Raw genomic sequence first — 21,587 nt, 5'->3', positions numbered from 1 at the left:
AATATCTTTACCGACAAAGCTCCTAGGGCAATGGAGACTAAGGAGAAAATAAACAAATGAGACTACATCTAAATAAAAAAGCTTCTGCACAGCAAAAGAAACTATCAACACAACAACAAGAAAGCCCACTGTATGGGAGAACATATTTGCCAATGCTATTTCAGATAAGGGTTTAATCTCTAAAATTAGCAAAGGACTCATATAACTTAACCAAAGGAAGAGAAACGATCCAATAAAAAAGAATGGGCAAATGACCTAAATAGACACTTTTTGAAAGAGGTTGTACAGAAGGCTGAGAGACATATGAAAACATGCTGAAAAATTACTAATCATCTGAGAGATTCAAGTCAAAATAACAACGAGATACCATATCAAACCTGTCAAATGGATGTTATCAACAAACAAGAGCTGGTGAGAATGTGGAGAATAAGGAACCCTCGTGCACTGCTGGTGGGAATGCAGACTGGTGCAGCCACTGTGGAGATCAGTATGGAGTTTCCTCCAAAAGTTAACGATGGAACTCCCATTTGACCCAGTAATCCCACTTCTAGGAATATATCTCAATAAACCAGAAACACCAATCAGAGAGGATATATGGGCCCCTATGTTCATAGCAGCACAATTTATAATAGCTAAGATATAATTAAAGATATAACCTATAATTGGCATATAGGTTGTTTGGAAACAACCTATATGCCAATCAGCAGATGAGTGGATTAAAAAACTGGTACATCTACACAATAAAATACTATGCTGTGGTAAAAAGAAAAAAAAAAGGAGTTCTTATCATTTGCAACAGCATGGATGGAACTGGAGAGCATTAGACCAAGCGAAATAAGCTAATCAGAGAAAGATAAATATCACGTGATCTCACTTTTATGTGGGATATAATGATCAACATAATATGATGAACAAAACAGATCCAGGGACAAATGGCAGAGGAGGTGGGGAGGGGCGTTTAGAGCAACCAAAGGGCTTGTATGCATGCATATTAGCATAGCCAATGGACACAGACACTGGGGCAGCGGGGACTTGCCTGGGGTGGGAATGGCTGGGTAGTGGGAGGGTCAATCAGGGAAAAAGGAGACATATGTAACACTTTAGACAATAAATAATCATCATAATAAAGAGCTAATATGCCAATGGTCGGGATGCGGTAACGTGTAACAACCTATCACTGGAGGCTGCCTGTGCCTGTGCAGGGGGCGTTGCTCCGGAGATGGGGTGGAGGTGGGGAGGTGCCCGGAGGAGGCGGGACCATCCCACGCTGGGGAGGGCAAGGATGAGATCCCTTAGCGCCCCCCTCACCAGCCCTTCTCACCCTCCACTCACACTCAGAGCGCCCTGCCGCCCACCTGCAGGGGAAGGAGCAGCAGGCAGGAGGCGTCCACACTCTCCTCTGGTGCCATGACGGGGCGCAGCCGCTGTGTTGCTCTGGACATGGGGCAGAAGTGGGATGTGCCCGATTAGGTGGGACCAGCCCAAGGCAACCAGAGGGAGTGAGGGCGGGGCTTGAAGTGGCCAGAGAAGGCCGGAGGGATCGGGGCTGGGCCAGGCATGCTGGAGCGCTGCTTGGAGAGGGTCAGGTGTCCAGGCAGGGCGGCCAGTGTGTGGGCAGGACCACACAATTTCATGCGCTGGGCTCCTAGTACATGTATCAAAGATGTATGTAGGTTATTTGTAAATGCATAGAGAAGAGAAATACACACCAAATTTTTGGGTTATGGTTACCTTTGGGGAAGGGATTAGAAGAAAAAATAAAAAGAAAATCTAATTTTTAAACTTTGTATATTTCTATATTATTTGAATCTTCAAATATGAGAATGTATTCACACGTTCCATTGGTATTTTTAAAAAATTCAAAGAAGGGCTGATCATGAGCACGAGAAAAGTAAAAACATTAACACCAAATTTTTTCTTTTGCATCAGTGACTGTTTTTCTGATTAAAATTCATTTCCATAGAGGGAGAGGAGAGTGAGCACATTTTGCACATATTTTATAAATATACTAGAGGCCCAGTGCACGGAAGGGGGGGTATCCCTCATCCTGGCCTGTGCCCTCTCACAGTCAGGGACCCGTCGCTCCTTACTGCCTGCCTGCTTGCTGCTCCTTTGTGCTGCTGCAAAGGCTCCTGCCACCGCCACTGCACTTGCCAGCCTTGAGCCGGCTTCTGGCTGAGCGGCGCTTCCTGACCACCAGGGAACAGCTCCTATATTGAGTGTCTGCCCTTGGTGGTCAGTTCATAGCGACCAGTCATTCCACCATTCTGTTGATTTGCATAGTAGCGTTTTATTATATAGGATTGTACCAAATGTACAAGGCTATATTGTAAATTTCTATGTCTGGAACCTGAATAGCTGCTTGCAGTAGCCAGACTGGTTATATGCAGTTAGGATAATTGAGAGCAATTGTAGATGCTTTCTTTATGTTGTCTGAATCTGAAGTCCCCCTTCTGTTTGTGTTTATGAGATATTCCTGCTTGGGCTGAATTTTGAGGTCATACTCCACTTAACTAAAAGTATAACCTTTAGAGGTTGAAGACACCTTAGCAGTTGGAGCAGTTTCTTCCTTTAATAATTGATGAAACAAAGGTCAGAGTTAAAGGGACTTGTTCAAAGCCATACAGTATATATGCTACATAAGTACATAGACACACAGATCTGTATCTATTTCTACACCTGTGTATATATTTCAGCTTTATTGAAGTATAAATATTAAATTCTACATCTATCTTGAGCTGTCAGTGACTGTTGCCAAGCACCTTGCATAGTACTTTACATTCTTATTGAATCTTCACCACAATTGATATGGTAGGAATTTATTCCCATTTTATAGATGAGGTGTGAAGGGCAGATCCATGAACTAGATGTTGGCTAGACAGAGACTGCTTCCCCTAAACCCTTTGGCAGTGACTGTAACAGACACTTTCCTTCTGACATAAACAGTATCTCTGCCTTAAGCCCCATGGTGTGCAGGTTCTGGCATGACCCTTGTCTTTGACCTAGGCACACATGTAAGGCATTTTCCTTTACCTGGGATGGGTCCAGGACCAGTGCCCCATCCCTCCTGCCTTGTTCTGTTAGTTCTTTGGTGCCTGTCAAGCAGTGTGGAGGATACCCACTTCATCTGCCCAATATGTAAGTTTCCTTTAATAAATCATTAATTGCCTCTTTCTTCAGCCCCTCCCTGCCCATCATCCAAGAAGGTAGATTTCTAGTCTTGGGGCTTTCCCCTAGGTCTGTGTATACTAACACGAAGGAACGGAAGCTCAAGTTTACCCACTTAGCTAAATGGCAGAGTTGAGGTTTGAAACTACATCAAATGTAACCTGAAGTCCATGTTCTTAGCCATTGAACTGCATTGCCAGTTTCTGAGAGTGCCTCTGAGCCATGCCCAGGGTGGGTAGAGGAATCAGTATAACAGAGACTCTGTAATTCAGGATCTCCCGTCCCATTGGAAGGGCAGCCATGAGGGCAATTAAAGGGGCATGGTTCAGCAAGCACAGAGACAGAGGTGAGTACAGCCTGGAGAAGAACATGACAGCCTCACTCAGCAGAGGGTTAGGCAGTATGGAAGTATCTCCAAGGAAAAAGGGCTGATGCTTGGTCTTGAACATTGTTAGAATCCAGGTCTCCTGACTTAGCTCAGGGCTTTCTACGAGAGCACAGAGAGAAGCAAATGCAATCCTAAAACCAAACCCCAAACCAGCACTATGCACTCACAGAGGAAACAGTTGGTAAATGTTGCCTGGATCCAAGTCTGAACTAGAAGCAATTTCTGAAGATGAAGAAACAATTAATGAGACTCCCCCAACTCCATTTGAAACTTTCACTCCTTATTTTTTCATTGAATTTCAAAATTCTTAGTGAACAGTAGATTACACACAAGTATAACCCTCCTATATAATAAAAAGCTAATATGCAAATTGCCCTTTGACCAGGAGTTCAACCAGGGGGTGGGGCTGGCCTACCAACTGCCTGAAGCCCCTCCCTCTCAATTGGGGCAGGCTGGTCAGACTCCACCCATGCACGAATTCATGCACTGGGCCTCTAGTTTATCAATAATAACACTAACAAAAGTTATTTCACTCTTACTATTTAACTATTTTAAAAAATGTACTTACCTGCACTTTAGTTCCGACACTGATTCTTGCCTGCTGTCCCATTGCTAGGAAAGTGATTGAAATCTTGTCTTGTTCTAAGATGCGAATTCCAACATAATGGTTCAAAGCCAGAAAGACAGGTTTAAAAGAAACAATGGGAGAGGAAGTGACAGTGCTTGACCAATTCCAAGCTCTTATTCTGTTGCCAGCTTCATCTGAATATTGACCTCCAAGGATATTGATGTAAACCCTGGGCAGAAAGGAAATTAATAATCACAAACAGAAACATTATAATTCAACTCTGAAATTTGACCTGACATTTGCAAACTGAGGGAAGTAGTAGTTTATGCTAGCAAATATCATACAAATGGTGGAAAAAACCCAGGTGATCCTAGGAGTGATAAGACGTGACTGAATGCTATACTAATATGAAGTACTGGGTTTAATTCAAAACCTACTAATTTATACCAAAAATGGGTCTAATGATGGGACCAGGATGGTAAAGGGATCTGGAAAATCATGTGCTGGAGGAAAGATGAAGTGGAAGGTTTAATCTGGACAAGAAGAAATACAGGAGAGCAGGGTATACCTGAAAGCTAGGAGAAGACCAGTGCTTAGATTTTCCCCAAGGCAAAACGAAGATTGGGGGTGCAAATTTTGAGGAAGGCCAAATTGACCTCAGTACAAGAGAGCTGTTTTCTAACAGCACCTGGCACTTGGGAGCCAAGAATCTGAGGAGGCCTCTCACCACGGTGGGGTGGGTAGCAGAGCTCAGGGGGCATCGCTGAGGCACTGCGGTGGAGAGGAGCTCTGTGACAGAGCAGCCAGGCTCCCCAGTGTCTTAGCACCATTAGGAATGCACATTTTATTACATAGTCTGAGAGATAGTGGCACTAATGACGTCCGTTCTACTCAGTTACCTCCTTATGCTCTCTTCCCTCCTTCCAAATTGGATCTCATCCCTTTTTTGAGGAGACAGAATATGTAGAGTTCTGAGTGTTTAGAAAATTGACTTAATTTGATAATGAATTATTTCTTTAAAAACTAGAGAAATTGGCCATAAAGACCCTCTAAGTAAAATCTCTAACATCTTATTTCCCCAATATTGATTAGTGGCAGTAATAGCAAAAGTACAAATGAGAAATTGAGATGATTATCTTATTATATCTGGGAAGTAGGATACAAAATTATCCATATAAATTATTTATTTAATAAACATTCTTGATTCTAGTCCATGTATAGATACATACTCTGTAATGGAAAAGATTCAGGGTGTGCCTTCAAGCATCTTCAGTCCAGTAGGGGAGATGGGCTTGTTTCACAAGAAGCAGTGAGAGGGGGTTAGGAGTGAATCAAGGAATCATGTCAGAGGGCCGAGGAGTTGAGCTGGTGGGTCAGAGGGCTTCACTGGCAAGGGGAAAAGTGCTAGAAACTAATGAATACCTGGTGACATTAATATAGTGCCCCACCAAACACAATATAGAGTGGCTGTTGAACCCTGAAGGATAAGTAGAAGTTCTCCAATATACTTGGGGACAATATATTGATTACTGCCTTGGATTAAAAACACATATAGTCTTCTGTGTCCTAACTCTCTCAAGTTCTGACAGTGTCCAAGCTTTGTCAACTATTGGCAAAATTTCTTGAGATGAGACTATTATCCCTTTAAATCATTTAAAGAGAGAGAATATTTCTTTCTGAAAACCTCAAAAAGTTTAAATTGTATTTGAAGTTAGAACCTGAATTTTACTTGTTCAGGCTAAATGAAATAAGATAAAGTCAGAGTAGAGTACATGAGTTAGTAGATCAAGATCTTAATTTCTCCAGAAATTTTGTTTGTATGCTATTGTTATTACTTGTGGCTATAGGATGCTTACTAGTTAGAAACATATGGTGTCCCAAAAAATGTATATACACACACTTTGAATAATTATAAAGGCAGTGTTTATTAAAATATATTTAATTTTCAAAATCGATCTATCAGCTGTTAAAGTCTATGTATCTCAAACAATAACAGTGCATTGTAGCACTTGTTCATCATATATTATTTCCATAGATGAAGCAGTGTAATATTATTAGGGCAAAGGCTCTAGAGAGACTGAGTTCATATTCCATACCCCTAATGTAATTTACACAGATATTTTTATAACATTGAAATTGTATACTTAATATTTTATTTTCATTTATAAAAAGGATATGATGGAAAAAAACCCAAAATAAAAATAATATCAAAAAAAAGAAAAAGAAGAAAAGAGAAAGAAGCAAAGAATATGATGAGCTTTGTTTTACAAAGTTGTCTAGGATTTTTCCAGAGAAGCTTCTGAAAAGGCATAAATCAAATAGTTCTATGAGTTAAACATAACTATCCAAAGACCATTAATTTAAATAAAATTTCTTAAAGCAATTTTTACCATTTTAAAGAAAAAAATAACACTTCTATTTATTAGATGAATAAGCTCTGGGATCGAATGTATAGCATAGTAATTATATTGTACTTAATAATACTATGTTACATATGTGAAAGTTGGTAACAAAGTATGTCTTGTGTGTTCTCAATACACACAAAAGAGGTAATTAAGTGGCATGATGCATGTGTTAACTAATGCTATGGTGGTAATCATTTTGAAATTGTTAAGTATATCAAACCAATGATGTTGTACACCTTTAACTTACACAATGTTGTATATATGTCAATTATATCTCAATAAAGTTGGAAAAATAAAAGGAAAAATAAAATTTCACAAGCCCAGGAAGCACAATGGTAGCAGGAGGAAACTAGAAGCCTACCAGACATTTCCATTGGGATGATAGCAGGAACTTTGGCCAGAAGAGTCCAGCACTGCCAGGATCGCAGGGTTAGTGGGTATGTCTTCTTGGACTATACAAGTGAAACCACGGATCTTGTTGGGCACTCGGATGATGGCTAGGTTTCCAGATGGGTAGCTGAGATCAGATAAGGTCATTGTTTTAATTGTCCCTGGTGAATAAATTCAATTTATGAGAAAGACCTTTAAAATGGAAAGCATTCCCAAAACAGGAGATATTGTTTTTCGTTTTAAAATGTTATGCTTTTTATGTGAATCAAATCTCTGTATATAAAAGCCTAAGCAGTTGTTATGACAGATTGACTAGAATGACTAGAATGACCAGAATGACCGGTCACTATGATCGTACAGACCACCAAGGGGCAGATGCTCAAGGTAGGACCTTTCCCCAGCCCCAAGGCCTGATGGCTGATGGGCCTGCCAGCCAACCTCCTGGTTCCTCCCTCCACTAGCAGGCCCCTGGGCTGGGATGGGGAACCAGGGGTGGGTGGTGGTGGGCATGGCCCCTTTCCCAGTAGGGCTGAGGGTTGGCTTCCTTCTTGGGGCCAGCGGCCAACCTTCTAGGTTCCTCCCCCTAATTCTCCCCCTGGCTGGCAGGCCCATGGGAGCGGTGGTGGTGGGAGCAGGGCTGCCGGTAGAGAGGGGACTGGGAGCCAAGGTGGGAGAGGACAGGCAGGGCCATGGAGGATGGGCCAAAACCCACCCCTGTGCCCACCACAGCCTCACAGCCCACAGTTCCTTTCAAGGTGCACAAATTTGTACACTGGGCCTCTAGTGTGGTTATAAAATGGTGTTATAGTTCTATATTTATTGCACTTTATATACTCATAGCATTATATATTGTATAATATATGTGAAGGGGGGCAAGTTGTAAAATATGAATAGTGGAAGAACTGATTTTTAAAAAAGTTTATGTCCATAAGGAAAGTAAGAAATGATATATGAAAAGATGTTAACAGCTTTTCTTTGGTTGGTAGAATTGGGGGTATTATCTGTTTTAAAAATATTTTTTATATACTTTATCTTTTTGTGAAGAAATAAAGCTAATAAAAGTAACTTGTTGCTAGAAAGGATACAATATTTGCGTTGTCCCATCTGGAAATGAAGTCAGAAACTTGCTCCCATGTTTATAGTGCTTCTCCACGAGCTCATCACTCATGATCTATAAACCACAGGAGAGAGAAGGACACTGAACTGTCAATTATTTCACATAGAACACATTTACGTAAGACACCCTTTGCTTGCTAGACAATGATACAAATCATTTCTTAATTTAAATTTATGGCCCTGCTTGAGTGACAGGGAATAACCCTTAGACATCATTAAAGATTGTCCCTAATCCCTGAAGATAACTTGACAAAACTTTCTGGCAAAAATCTGACATTACATATCTCTTTGAAGGGTTTTTGTTTTACTTTACACACATATTAAATACTATAAAAACAAAACAGAAGATAAACAACCCACTACAATGAAAATATTCTATATCTTGATTATAATGGTGATTAAAATTCATAGAACCATACATCCAGAAAAGGTATATTTTACTCTACGTAAATTATACTTCAGTAAACTGACTTTAAATCCCAGTGACAGCTGCAGTATCTGGTGTCACTTCAAGGGTGATCTTGAGGTTTATCTGAGCAAAACACTAGTAGAATGTGGGAAGATGAAGAAAGAAATATAGGGGCGGGGGCAGGAGGAGAGAAAAATAAAAAAAAATACAGAAAACTCCTAATTTATATCTAAGTTTAATTATTTTATATGTAATGTTTGGTAAGGATATGAATTTGCCCCCAAGAATATTTTATAATAAAATAAAAGATTCAATTTGATTTTACTTATTCCTAATCTTGAATTGTGGTCAAATAGATACAGAAATTCTTAGGGGTGCCCAGCCAGCGTGGCTCAGTGGTTGAGTTTTGTCCAGGAACCAAGAGATGACTGGTTGGATTCCGTCAGAACGCATGCCCAGGTTGTGGGCTCAATCCCAAGTAGGGAGTGTGCAGGAGACAGCTGATCGACGTTTCTCTATCATCAATGTTCCTATCTTCCTATCTCTCCCCCTTCCTTCCTCTCTAAAAGTCAATAAAAAGTTTTAAAAATAAAGAATTCCTAGGGTTAAACAACCTAATTTTTTAATCTAAATGTTGCCATTTGTTTTAGAAGATAATACATTTTTCACCTTAAAAAATATCAAATACATTCATATAGTTGTTAAACATGCTATTTTGTTAATGGGTAATTATAAATGCCCCTGTTTTCACTTCCTGAGTCAAGAAAGCACAGTGCTGATACTTAGAAGCCCTCAGAGTATCTATCCCAAAGCTAATATCCTTCCTAGACATAACCACTAGTCTTAATTTCTAAACAATGTAGTTTAACTTTCCCATTTTAAATTTTACAGAAATGGAATCATACATTATATATTTTCAATATTTTATTTTTATGTCAACATTCATACATGTCCCAATATGTAGCTATAGTCCAACAGTTTTCATTTGTATATTATGAACAATGACACTGAGTATTCTTATGGATGTATACTGGTATCCAGTTCCTTTTGGATATTATACCCACAGGAGGAAGTGCTAAATCCCAAGATATGTCTGTCTTTTAGTTTACTAGATAATGCCAAAATGATTTTCAAGTTGTAGCAATCTATATTCTCACCAGAGGCAAATAATAGCAATTGTTGCTCTATGTCCTTTCCAATACAGTATTATCAGACTTAAATTTTTAAAATATATTTTTCCAATATGATAGGTATGTAGATATGTATGGATCCCTAATTGTAGTTTTAATTTTCCTTTTCCATATTACTAATGAGGTTGAACTCCTTTATATATATTTATAGATCATTTGAATTTTCTCCTTTGAGAAGTATGCAATTTTTTTTTTTGCCCATTTTTTATTAGATGGACTTTTTTTTCATGTCTTTTTACATTTAGGATATAAACCCATATGTATGTCACATGTGCTGCAAATATCTACCCCTTCTTGGCTTATATTTCATAACTTTAATTTTTAATAAGATTTTTAATTGGTTTTTAGAGAAAGAGGAAGGTAGAGGGAGGGAGGAAGAGAGAGAGAGAGAGAGAGAGAGAGAGAGAGAGAGAGAGAGAGAGAGAGAGAGAGAGAGAGAGAGAGAAACTCATGTGAGAGCAAAAAATTGGTCAGCTGCCTCCTACATATCCCTCACTGGGGGTGGAACCCACAACCCAGGCCTGTGCCAAGAATCAAACCAACAATTTTTCAGTGCAAGGGACAATGCCCAACAGCTACACTGGCCAGGGCCACACCTTTAATTTTAACTTATCAAATCTTTTATGGATACTGCTTTTTTTTTTTTATAAATTAGTAAATCTTTCCCTAACATAAGGTAATATCGCTATTCTCCTATATAAAGGAAACCTTGCATTTTTGCATTTCACATTAAGGTCTTTAATACAGTTAAAATTGATTTTTACATATGATGTGAGATAGTGGTTCCAATTTCACTAAAAAACTATGGATACCTGACTGTCCCAGAGCTATGTTTTGAAAAGTCTTTTCTTTCTGCATTATCATGTAGTGCCACTGCTGTTATAAATCAGATGTTTATTTATGTATGAGTCTGTTCTGGATTTTTTATTCTTTGTTTATCTTGCCCTAATATTACACTTTAATCTTAATCACATATTTTATAACTAGAGGACTGATACACGAAATTCGTGCATGGAGGGGGGCGTCCCTCAGCCTGGCCTGCTCCCTCTCGCAATCTGGGACCCCTAACTCCTGACCGCCAGCCTGCTCGCTCCTTAGCTTCTTACTGCTTGGTTTGCTGCCGCTTAGCACTGCTGTGCTCATCATCTGTGAGCCTGGCTCAGGGCTGCTGGCTGAGCAGAGCTCCTGCTATGGGAGCCTCTGCACTGACCATCAAGGGGCAGCTCCTTCACCGAGTGTCTGTCCCATGGTGGTCACTGCACATCATAGCAACTGGTTGTTCCACTGTTTGGTTGATTTGCATATTAGCCTTTTATTATATAGGGTAGGTCTTAATTTTCTGATAGACTATGTTTCCATCCTTCCCAGCATTCTTCTCAAGAATGTCTTGGCTATTCTAGATTTTTTTTATATTTCCATGTAAATATTAGAATCAACTTACCAATACCTCTTTTTCCCCCATATACACAAATATACCATCCTGTTAGAATTTGAAATTTGGGAAGAATGTCATATTTAAACTATTTAATCTTCTCCTCCATGAACAAATTTGTTAAATGAGTTGTTCAAGTATTCTACTGTTTTACAGCTCTCTTTTAGTCTAATAGTCCTCTCAATTATGTGAGAGGTAAGTTAAAGTATCCCATTAGATTATGAATTGAAATATTTTTATTTCTATGAATTTTCTTTTATATATTTATAACTATATTAATATGGGAAATATTTTGTAATGTTATATCTTCATGGTAGATTAAATTTATTATGATTATTAAGTGATCCTCTTTCTCATTAGTAATGCTCATTATTATTTTCACAATATATTATTTTTACTTATTTATATTTAATCTTTTTGTATCGTTATATTTTATTTTATTTTAAAATATATTTTATTGAGTTTTTTTATAGAAAGGGAGAGAGAGGGATAGAGAGTTAGAAACATTGATGAGAGAGAAACACTGATCAGCTGCCTCCTGCACACCCCCTACTGGGGATATGCCCACAACAAAGGTACGTGCCCTTGACCGGAATCAAACCTGGGACCTTTCAGTCCACAGGCCAACACTCTATCTGCTGAGCCAAACCTGTTTTGGCTGTATCCTTATATATTTTATATATGTATATATAATTTCAGAGAGGAAGGGAGAGAGAGAGAAATAGAAACATCAATGATGAGAGAGAATTATTGATCAGCTGCCTCCTGCACAACCCCTACTGGGGATTGAGTCCGAAACCCAAGCATATGCTCTGACTAGAAATTGTACGGTGACCTCCTGATTCATACATTGTTGCTCAACCACTGAGCCACATCAGCCAGTCTGTATCCTTATATTTTAAATGTGCCTCTTATAAACAATATATGGCTGACTTTTAATTTTTTAATTGGCAGTCTTTGTCTACTAACTGGAGTATTTAGTCTATTTACATATAATATAATTGCTGACATTCCTTGCTGTTTTCTACCTGCTTTTCTCTTCTCTTATTCTTTTTTGTCTTTTTGCGGATGTTTCAAATAAATTGTTCTATTTTTTGTTCTTCCTCTACCAGCAGGGAGGTTATACTCTCTGCTTTTGTTATTTTTGAAATGTCTGGCTACTCTAGACATTTCATCAAGAACACTTAAATTTATCAAAGTCTGAAGTTGTGCTATGTATTTGCCACAGTGAAGAGTGTAGTATTTACAACACCCCCTCAAAACCCCCTCCAAACCCCCCCCCCCAAAAAAAAAAAAAACAACCAAACAAACCAAAAAACCCAATCACATTGCTTGGGATTTATTGGGCTTAAATCTGTGGGTCAGTCTCTTTTATCAGTTCTGAAAAATGTCCCATTATCTTTTTGAATACTACCTCTGCCTGATTATCTTTCTTCTTTCCTTCTGGGATTTTGAATAAATATATTTTAGGCCCCTCATTTTATTTTCACATCATACGCTCTCTTCTGTTTTCCTTAACTTTTTTGGTCCCCATGATGAACTTTGTTATTGTCTTTAACTCTCTTTTAAGTTTTTTATTTCAGTTGTTTTGTTTTCACCTCTGTAAGTTTATTTTTTCTTTTCAAACCTGTTATGTGACTTTATAGTTTTCTTTTTCTTCTAAATATCTTGAAGCTAATATTTTATTTTTATAAACACAGATTAATTCAGTTTCCAAAGTCTTTGCAAGTCTTTTCTTATTGGATAGTATTTCTCTGGATTTTTTTTTTATTGTGATGTCGTTTCCTAGTGTCCTTGGTTCTTTTACATGTGTGCTGGTAATTGAACTTGAAAGATAATTTATAGGAATAATTTGAGGGCTGGATGAGTAATCTTTCTCCAGACAGTTTTTGTATTTGATTTTGTCAGGGACTTCAATTCACTGCCACCCTTAAATTCTATGTCACTCAAGAGAAACAAACCTTGTCTTAGTAATTTAATTTCTAGGAATCTATTCTTAGGAATTATATTTACATAAAAATAAATTTATACATAAAGATATTTAAAGCAATGTTATTTTGTATAGCAAAAAACTGTTGATAATCTGTATGTCCAATAAGAGGGAATGCTTAGGTAAGTTACATGGAAAAATACATAGATATTAAAATAATGTTAATATAAGCTACACAATATCATGGTAAACAATTTTTAATAATTGAATTTAAAAGAAGATAAAAATTACATATCTACAATATATATATAAAAGCCTAAATGACTGAATGACTGAACAACCTGTTGACTGGTCACTATGATGTGCACTGACCATCAGGGGGAAGATGCTTAATGCAAGATCTGCCCCCTGGGGTTCAGTGCACTCCCACAGCCAACCTCCCATGGCCAGCCAACCTCCCACGGTCCTTCCTCCCAGCTGGGCAGCCCCTATTGGCCCTGATCGAGGCTGGGCAAGATGGCCCTGATTGGCCCCAATTGCTGGCCAGGCCAAAGAGCCCCACCCACGCATGAAATCATGCACTGGGCCTCTAGTATAATATAATTATAAGTATGTTAACAAAAACCATTGCATAAAAATGTCCAGAATGGTTATTGTCTAATAAAACTTTTGGTGACCATAAAAATGTCCTGTATCTTCCCTGCAATTTGGTAGCCATTAGTTACACACAGCTATTTAATACTTGACATATGGCTAGTGTGACTAAAGAATTGCAGTTTAGCCAAAACCGGTTTGGCTCAATGGATAGAGCGTCTGCTTGGGGACTGAAGGGTCCCGGGTTCGATTCCGGTCAAGGGCATGTACCTTGGTTGCGGGCATATCCCCAGTAGGGGGTGTGCAAGAGGCAGCTGATCGATGACTCTTTCATCGATGTTTCTAACTCTCTATCTCTCTCCCTTCCTCTCTGTACAAAATCAATAAAATATATTAAAAAAAAAAAAAAAGAATTGCAGTTTAGCCCTGGATGGGTAGCTCAGTGGTTAGAGCATTGGCCTATGGACTGAAGAATCCAGAGGGTGCCTATAGGAGGCAACCAATCAATGTATCTCTCTTGCATCAATATTTCTCTCTCTCTCTCTCTCTCTCTCTCTCTCTCTCTCTCTCTCTTTCTCTCTCTCCTACTTTCCATTCTTTCTAAAAAAAAAAAAATCAATGGAAAAAATATCTTCAGGTGAGGATTAACAATAACAAAAAAAGAATAATAGCTTAAATTCTATTTAATTTTAATTATTTCAAATTTAGCTGTATGTAATAGTAGCTATTATATTGGCTATTGCAGGTCTAGAAATTATTGAAATATAAATAATTATCTTTTTGGGAAGTGGTTGAGAGTTTTGGTGACTTTTCCCCTTCCTTTTTAGTTTTCAAAGGGTTCCAAATGTTCCTTAATGTACAATTTACATTTTTACAGTAAAAAGGCTTTAACCAAACTAGTATCCCATCAAACATATGTAAAGTATTGTTGTTAAGTCTAGTAGAATTTAAAAGGCCAACTCTATACCAATTCCTTTGTATATATTATTGAGAAAGGGAGAGAGAGAAAGAGATAGAAATATCATTGATCAGCTGCCTCCAGCATGCATCCACTGGGGATTGAGCCCAAAACCTGGGCATGTGTCCTGACTAGGAATCAAACCACGAACTCCTATTTCATAGATTGATGCTCAACCATTGAGCCACGCTGGTCAGGCTATACCAATTCTTTTTGATACATCGTTAAATGTGCCATGTACACAAGCTGCCATATTGATCATGATAGTTTTTATACATTTAGGTAAAACTAATTTTTAAAGCATAGCAAGAAAAAAATTACAAACTAATTACCTTTCCACATGCTGTCCTAGAATCACAACTAATGATCGACATGTTTCTTTTGTCTATTTCAAAATCAAATGATTTGTCATCAACTATCTTTTTTTCTGTAACATCCACAGAAAGTTGATAAGAAATTGTTTTACAGTGCTTTGGTTCTAAAAGGAAAAGAATCACATGAAGTTCATACATGTTTTAAATCTTTGAAAACCTCTACTCTAAAATGAAACTTTGAACTATTGCAAATGCATTGCTTCATCAGGAATATTTTAATGGAATAGAAATTTAACCTCCATTAAATTAAAGTGAGGAACTTTCCTTTGTTAAACAAACAAACAAACATGAAACCATTCATTCTTTTGTTAAAAAAAGAAAAATGAGAATTGCTTTGGGATCCAGCACCTTGATCTGGAAGCAAAATGACAGCTGAATATGCAGCAGTGTTTTGTACCTCTTCCTAGGGCCAGGCCAGAAAAGCAACTAAATTGGAGAATACCCACCATGAAGTAACAAATTGGATACAGCTGAGAAGACAATTTTCAATAAAGCAGGGGAGAGGATGCCTAGAGAATGCCACTTGCCAGCCATAACCTATGTGGAACCACCACTGTGCCTGGCCTCCAGATGTCTGCACACAGTGAGTGAGCTCCCACACCAGGTTTCCTCAACAGCCTAGTGTCCTAGGATCCAGCTACAAGACTCTGCAGTGAGTGCAAGTCATGGGGAACCCTGCACTCCTCCCCTGCCCCAGCCCTTCAGACAAAGAGTGCATCTTAAAGGCTGCCAGAGAGAGGGAGAGAAGTTACTTATAAGGCATCCCCCATTAGACTATAAACTGATTTCTCAACAGAAACACATCAGGCCAGAAAGAAATGGAATGAAATATACAAATTGATGCAAAGCAAGGGACTGAATCCAAGAATACCATACTCAGCAATTCTACCATTCAAAATTGAAGGTGGAATAAGGAGCTTCACAGACAAAAAGAGGCTAAGGGAGTTTATCACCACTAAGCCAGCCAATGCAAGAAATGCTAAAGGGATTGCTGAATAAAGAAGAAATAGGAAGGAAAGAAGGCTGGTACAATATTCACAAATCAATAAATGTGATACATCACATAAATAAAATGAAAGATAAAAATCACATGATCATATCAATAGATGCAAAAAAAGCATTAGACAAAATTCAGCACTTTTAAAAAATATATATTTTATTGATTTTTTACAGAGAGGAAGGGAGAGAGATAGAGAGCTAGAAACGTCAATGAGAGAAACATCGACCGGCTGCCTCTTGCACACCCCCTACCGGGGATGTGCCCGCAACCAATGTACATGCCCTTGGCCGGAATCGATCCTGGGACCTTTCAGTCTGCAGACCGACGCTATACTACTGAGCAAAACCAGTTTCGGCCTTTTTATTTATTTATTTATTTATTTATTTATTTTATTATTATTATTTTTTTTACAAAACATCTCAGTAAAGTGGGAATAGAGGGATCATACCTCAACATAATAAAAGCCTTATATAACCAACCTACAGCCAACATCATACCCAATGGGCAAAAACTAAAACCATTTCCCTTATAACAGGAACAAGACATGGTTGTGCACTCTCACGACTCCTGTTTGACCTAGTATTAGAAGTGCTAGCCATAGCAATCAAACAAGAAGAAGAAATAAAAGGTACCCACATTGGAAAAGAAGAAATAAAACTGTCATTATTTGCAAATGACATAATATTATACATAACGCCCCCCCCCCAAAAAAAACAAAACAAAACACACACACACCAAAAAAACTACTAGATTTAATACATGAATTTGGCTCTATAGTGGGATACAAAATTAACACCCAGAAATATATGGCCTTTTTATACACCAATAATAAACTCGCAGAAAGTGAAATTGAAAAAATAATCCCATTTACTGTTGCAATAACAAAAAATTAAGATACTTGGGAATACACTTAACTAAGGAGGTAAAAGACCTATATTTAGAAAACTATAGGACATTGAAAAAAATATATAAAGGAAGACACAAACAAATAGAAGAATATATCATGTTCATGGATTGGTAGAATCAACATCAATAAAATGTCCATACTACTCAAAGTAATCTATAGATTTAATGCAATCCTTATTAAAATACCAATGGCATATTTCACAGACCTAGAATGAACTCTACAAAAATTCATATGGAATAAAAAAGATCCCAAATAGCAACAGCAATCCTGAGAAAGAAGAACAAAGTTGATGGTGTCACAATACCAGATATCAAGGTGTATTACAAAGCCACTGTTCTCAAAACTGCTTGATACTGGCACAAAAACAAACATATAGACCAATGGAACCAAACACAGAATTCAGAAATTGACCCAAGAGATTATGCTCAATTAATATTTGACAAAGGAGGCAAGAACAAACAATGGAGTCAAGACAGTCTATTCAATAAATGGTATTGGGGAAATTGGACAGATACATGCAAATAAATGAAGTTAGACAACTAACATCATACACAAAGATAAACTCAAAATGGATAAAGACTTAAACGTAAGATGAGATACCATAAAAATATTAGAAAAATCCAAAGGGAAAAAAATATCACAGACATATGTCATATCTTTACCAATACATCTCTTAGGGCAATGGAAACTAAGGGGAAAATAAACAAATGGGAATACAAAAAAATAAAAGACTTCTGCACAGCAAAAGAAACCATCAAGAAAACAATAAGAAAGCCCACTACATGGCAGAACATATTTGCCAATGTTATCTCTGATAAGGGCCTAATCTCCAAAATTTGTAAAAAACTCATACATCTTAACAAAAGGAAGATAAATAATCCAATAAAAAAATAGGCAAAGGAGAGAAACCAAGATGGTGGCCTAGATAAGCACCTAAACAGCTGCCTTGCACAATAATGTCAAAACAACAACTAAAAGACAGAATGAACAACATCCAAAACCACAGAAAAGCTGGCTGAGTGGAAATTCTACAAATAGAAGGAAAGGGAAAAGTTTATGGGTCAGAGGAGCCACAGAGCGTTGAAGTAGGGAGACTCGTGTGCAGAGAGGAAGGGTGGCTGAGTGTCTGGCTGGTGGGAGGGGAAAGGAAGCCCCCCACTGCACTGAACCCCAGATTTGGCCAAAACCTCATGGACCCAGGCTCATATGTGTGGAGTCGGGACTGCAGAGAAAGGCACATGGAGGCTCGGAGACTCAGGGGAGCCGCAGTGGGCAGGGGTCTGAAGGCATGCATGTGCATGAGTGTGCCCAGAGAGGTCTGACTTCGGAGGTTGCCACAGGCTTTCCAAAGCAGAAGAAGTCAGAAGGTCCTGACTGCACTGAATCCAGTTCTGACTGCACTGAATCCAGTTCTGACTGCACTGAATCCCAGTTCCGACTGCACTGAAACTCAGTTCCGGGTGAGCCCCTGGGGGAACCACGCTCTTACAAGGGGAATCTGTACTGTCAGGACGAAACTAAGGGGATCCGTGGAAGGCAGAGGTCTGGAGGCACTGGGATTCAGTCTATTTATTGAATAGACTGTCTTGACTCCATTGTTTGTTCTTGCCTCCTTTGTCAAGGGCAGGGCTGACGGGAAGCCAAGACTGTCTGCTCAGCCCTGAGACTCCACCCCATCCAAACTGAGCACAGAGGCTTTTGCAATTTTGCAAGTCTGGTCCTATAAGATTGTCTCCAATATAGAAGGTATCCTGGCTTAGATACAGCTGATACTCACATCCAATTGGCCTGGAGGCTAATTCCTCTCAGTGATACCAACAACGATCAAGACTTAACTACAACAAGGCTGTACACACAGTCCACAAAAGGGAGCACCAAGAGTGTCTACCTCAGGTAACTGGGGAGGCTGACCCACCAGGCCATATAGGACACCAAACACACAAAACCACCCTACCAACTCAGGGAAGCAGTGAAAATGTGAAGTCAAAGAAATAGACCACAAATAAAAGAAATTGAGAACAAAGTCTGGATATAGAGTTCAAAACCACGTTTATAAGGTTTTTTAAGAATTTCCTAGAAAAGGCCGATAAATTTAATGAAACCCTCGAGGATATGGAAAAGGACCAACTAGAAATTAAACATACACTGACTGAAATAAAAAATATTATACAGAGACCCAACAGCAGACTAGAGGAAAACAAGAATCTAGTCAAAGACTTGAAATACAAAGAAACAAAAACACTCAATCAAGAAAGAAAAAAAAAAAAAAAACCCAAAAGTTGAAGATATTGTAAGGAGCCTCTGGGATAACTTCTAGCGTACCAACATCAGAATTATGGGGGTGCCAGAAGAAGAGAGAGAGCAAGATACTGAAAACCTATTTGAAGAAATAATGACTGAAAACTCCACCTGGTGAAAGAAATAGACTTACAAGTACAGGAAGTGCACAGAAGTCCAAACGAAGGAATCCAAAGAGGACCACACATAATTAAAGTGCCAAGGGCAAAAGACAAAGAATATTAAAGGTAGCAAGAGAAAACTAGTTAATTACCTATACGAGCACCCATACGATTGTCAGCTGATTTCTCAACAGAAACTCTGCAGTACAGATGGGAGTGACAAGAGATATTCAAAGTATTGAATAGCAAGAATCTACAACCAAGATTACTCTACCCAGCAAAGTTGTCATTCATAAAGGAAGGTCAGATAAAGAGCACAGATAAGAAAAAGCTAAAGGAGTTCATCACCACCAAACCAGTATTATATGAAATGCTAAAAGGTATTCTTTAAGAAGAGGAAGAAGAAAACAGTAAAGATAAAAATTATGAACAACAAATACATATCTATCAACAAGTGAACCTAAAAAAAAACAATTAAAAATCAGAGGAACAGAATAAACTGGTGAATATAATAGAATCAGGGGCAAAGAAAGGGAGTGGATTGATAATTATCAGGGGGAAAGGGTGTGGGGGTACAGGAAGAGACTGGACTAAAATCGTACTCCTATGGATGAGGACAGTGGGGGGAGGTAAGGGCAGAAGGTGGGGTGGGAACTGGGTGGAGGGGAACTATGGGGGGAAAAAGGAGAAATGATTGTAATAATCTGAACAATAAATATTTATTAAGTTAAAAAAAAGAAAGAAACCGGAAAAAAAAATAGGCAAAGGACTTAAATCGACACTTCAAAAGTGGACAGACAGAAGCCCAAGAGACATATAAAAACATGCTTAAAGTCACTAATAATCCCAGAGATGCAAATCAAAATGACAATGAAATACCATCTCATACCTGTCAGAATGGTTATCATCAACAAATTGACAAAAGACAAGTGCTGGTGAGCATGTGGAGAAAAAGTATCCCTCCTGCACTGCTAGTGGGAATGCAGACTGTTGCAGCCACTGTGGAGTTTACTCAAAAAACTAAAAATGATCCCACTTCTAGGAAAATATCCCAATAAATCAGATATGCCAATCAGAAAGAATATATGCACCCCTATGTTCATAGCAGCACAATTTACCATAGCTAAGATTTGGAAACAGCCTAAGTGCCCATCAGCAGATGAGTGGATTAGAAAACTGGTACATTTACACAATGGAATACTACATTGCAGTAAAAAAGAAGGCACTCCTACCATTTGCAATAGCATGGATGGTCCTGGAGAGCATTATGCTAAGCGAAATAAGTCAGTCAGAGAAAGATAAATATCACATTATCTCTCTTATTTGTGGATTATAATGAACAACATATACCGATGAACAAAAACAGATCTAGAGCCAGAGAAGCATTGATCAGATGTTCAAACTTCAGAGGTAAGGGAGGGGACGGTGGGCATAAGGGGAAGAGATCAACCAAAGGACTTGTGTGCATGTATATAAACCTAACCAATGGACACAGACACTAGGGGGTTAGGGTATGTGCTGGTGGGGTGGGAGGTGGGGGGAGAGGTCAATGAGGGAAGTTAAAACAAACAAACAAAAACAGAAAAATGTTCATTTTAATTAAGTGCAATTTTCTTGCCTTAAACCTAGTAGAAAACAGTTGAATATCAAGAACCTTATACTAGATATTTAGGTTAAAAAACAGAAGTATATTGTCTCTAAGTATCTTCTCTATAGAAGTGAATGGTAGAGGAGAAGCTTAATGCTCAGAAAGATTAAGTAATTTACTCCAAAGCAGGCAGCCTCTAAGTAGAAAAGTAAGGACATAAATTCAAAGCTTGTGATTCTAACATCAGTGTTCCTTCAACAGTCCCAGCTCTTTAACTATATTTGCCAGGTGACTAATGGAACCTATGAAGAAAGAAATCTGATTTATTTTTAACAGATTTACCATACCCCCGCTTGAAAACAAAATGGAATATGTGCTTAATAAAACAAAAGACACTGAACCCAAAAGCTCTCTGCAGTTATCTGTAACATGTTCTATACTACCATAGATGTTGCTAATTTATTTCAATCAATAATAACTAGATGAAGACTAAAAACTTCAAAAGCTAGATGGTTTGAAACCAGCTTTCCTTAGCCATTTTGACTAATGCATTGACTGAAATGAAAACTTTAAATAGTGTTTTTTAAATATGCCAGTTTTTCCCTGGACAGTTTGGCTCAGTGGATAGAGCATCAGCCTGTGGACTTAAGGGCCCCCGGTTAGATTCTGGTTAATGGCACCTACCTTAGTTGCCCTCCCCATCCTTTCCACTATCTCTAAAAAAACAAACAAAAAAAAAAAAAAAAAAAAAAAAAAACAATGGAAACATAT

At 38.3% G+C, this 21,587-nt stretch overlaps 1 protein-coding gene across 1 annotated transcript in view; it reads right to left on the bottom strand.

The window, feature by feature from the left end:
• Positions 1–21,587, bottom strand: part of ERICH6 (glutamate rich 6) — a 69,258-nt gene that overhangs the window by 8,829 nt on the left and 38,842 nt on the right. Inside the window, exons 10-13 of the mRNA XM_045583797.1 lie at positions 14,881–15,026; positions 8,005–8,090; positions 6,891–7,046; positions 4,125–4,353 (exon numbers count right to left, since the gene is read on the bottom strand). Coding sequence (XP_045439753.1) covers positions 4,125–4,353; positions 6,891–7,046; positions 8,005–8,090; positions 14,881–15,026 — 617 coding nt within the window. The remainder of the gene's footprint in view (positions 1–4,124; positions 4,354–6,890; positions 7,047–8,004; positions 8,091–14,880; positions 15,027–21,587) is intronic.

Source organism: Pipistrellus kuhlii, unplaced genomic scaffold (assembly GCF_014108245.1).
Source record: "Pipistrellus kuhlii isolate mPipKuh1 unplaced genomic scaffold, mPipKuh1.p scaffold_m20_p_2, whole genome shotgun sequence".
NCBI lineage: Eukaryota > Metazoa > Chordata > Mammalia > Chiroptera > Vespertilionidae > Pipistrellus > Pipistrellus kuhlii.
The sequence above is the reverse complement of the archived record's forward strand: the minus strand, read 5'-3'. Positions and strand labels throughout refer to the sequence as shown.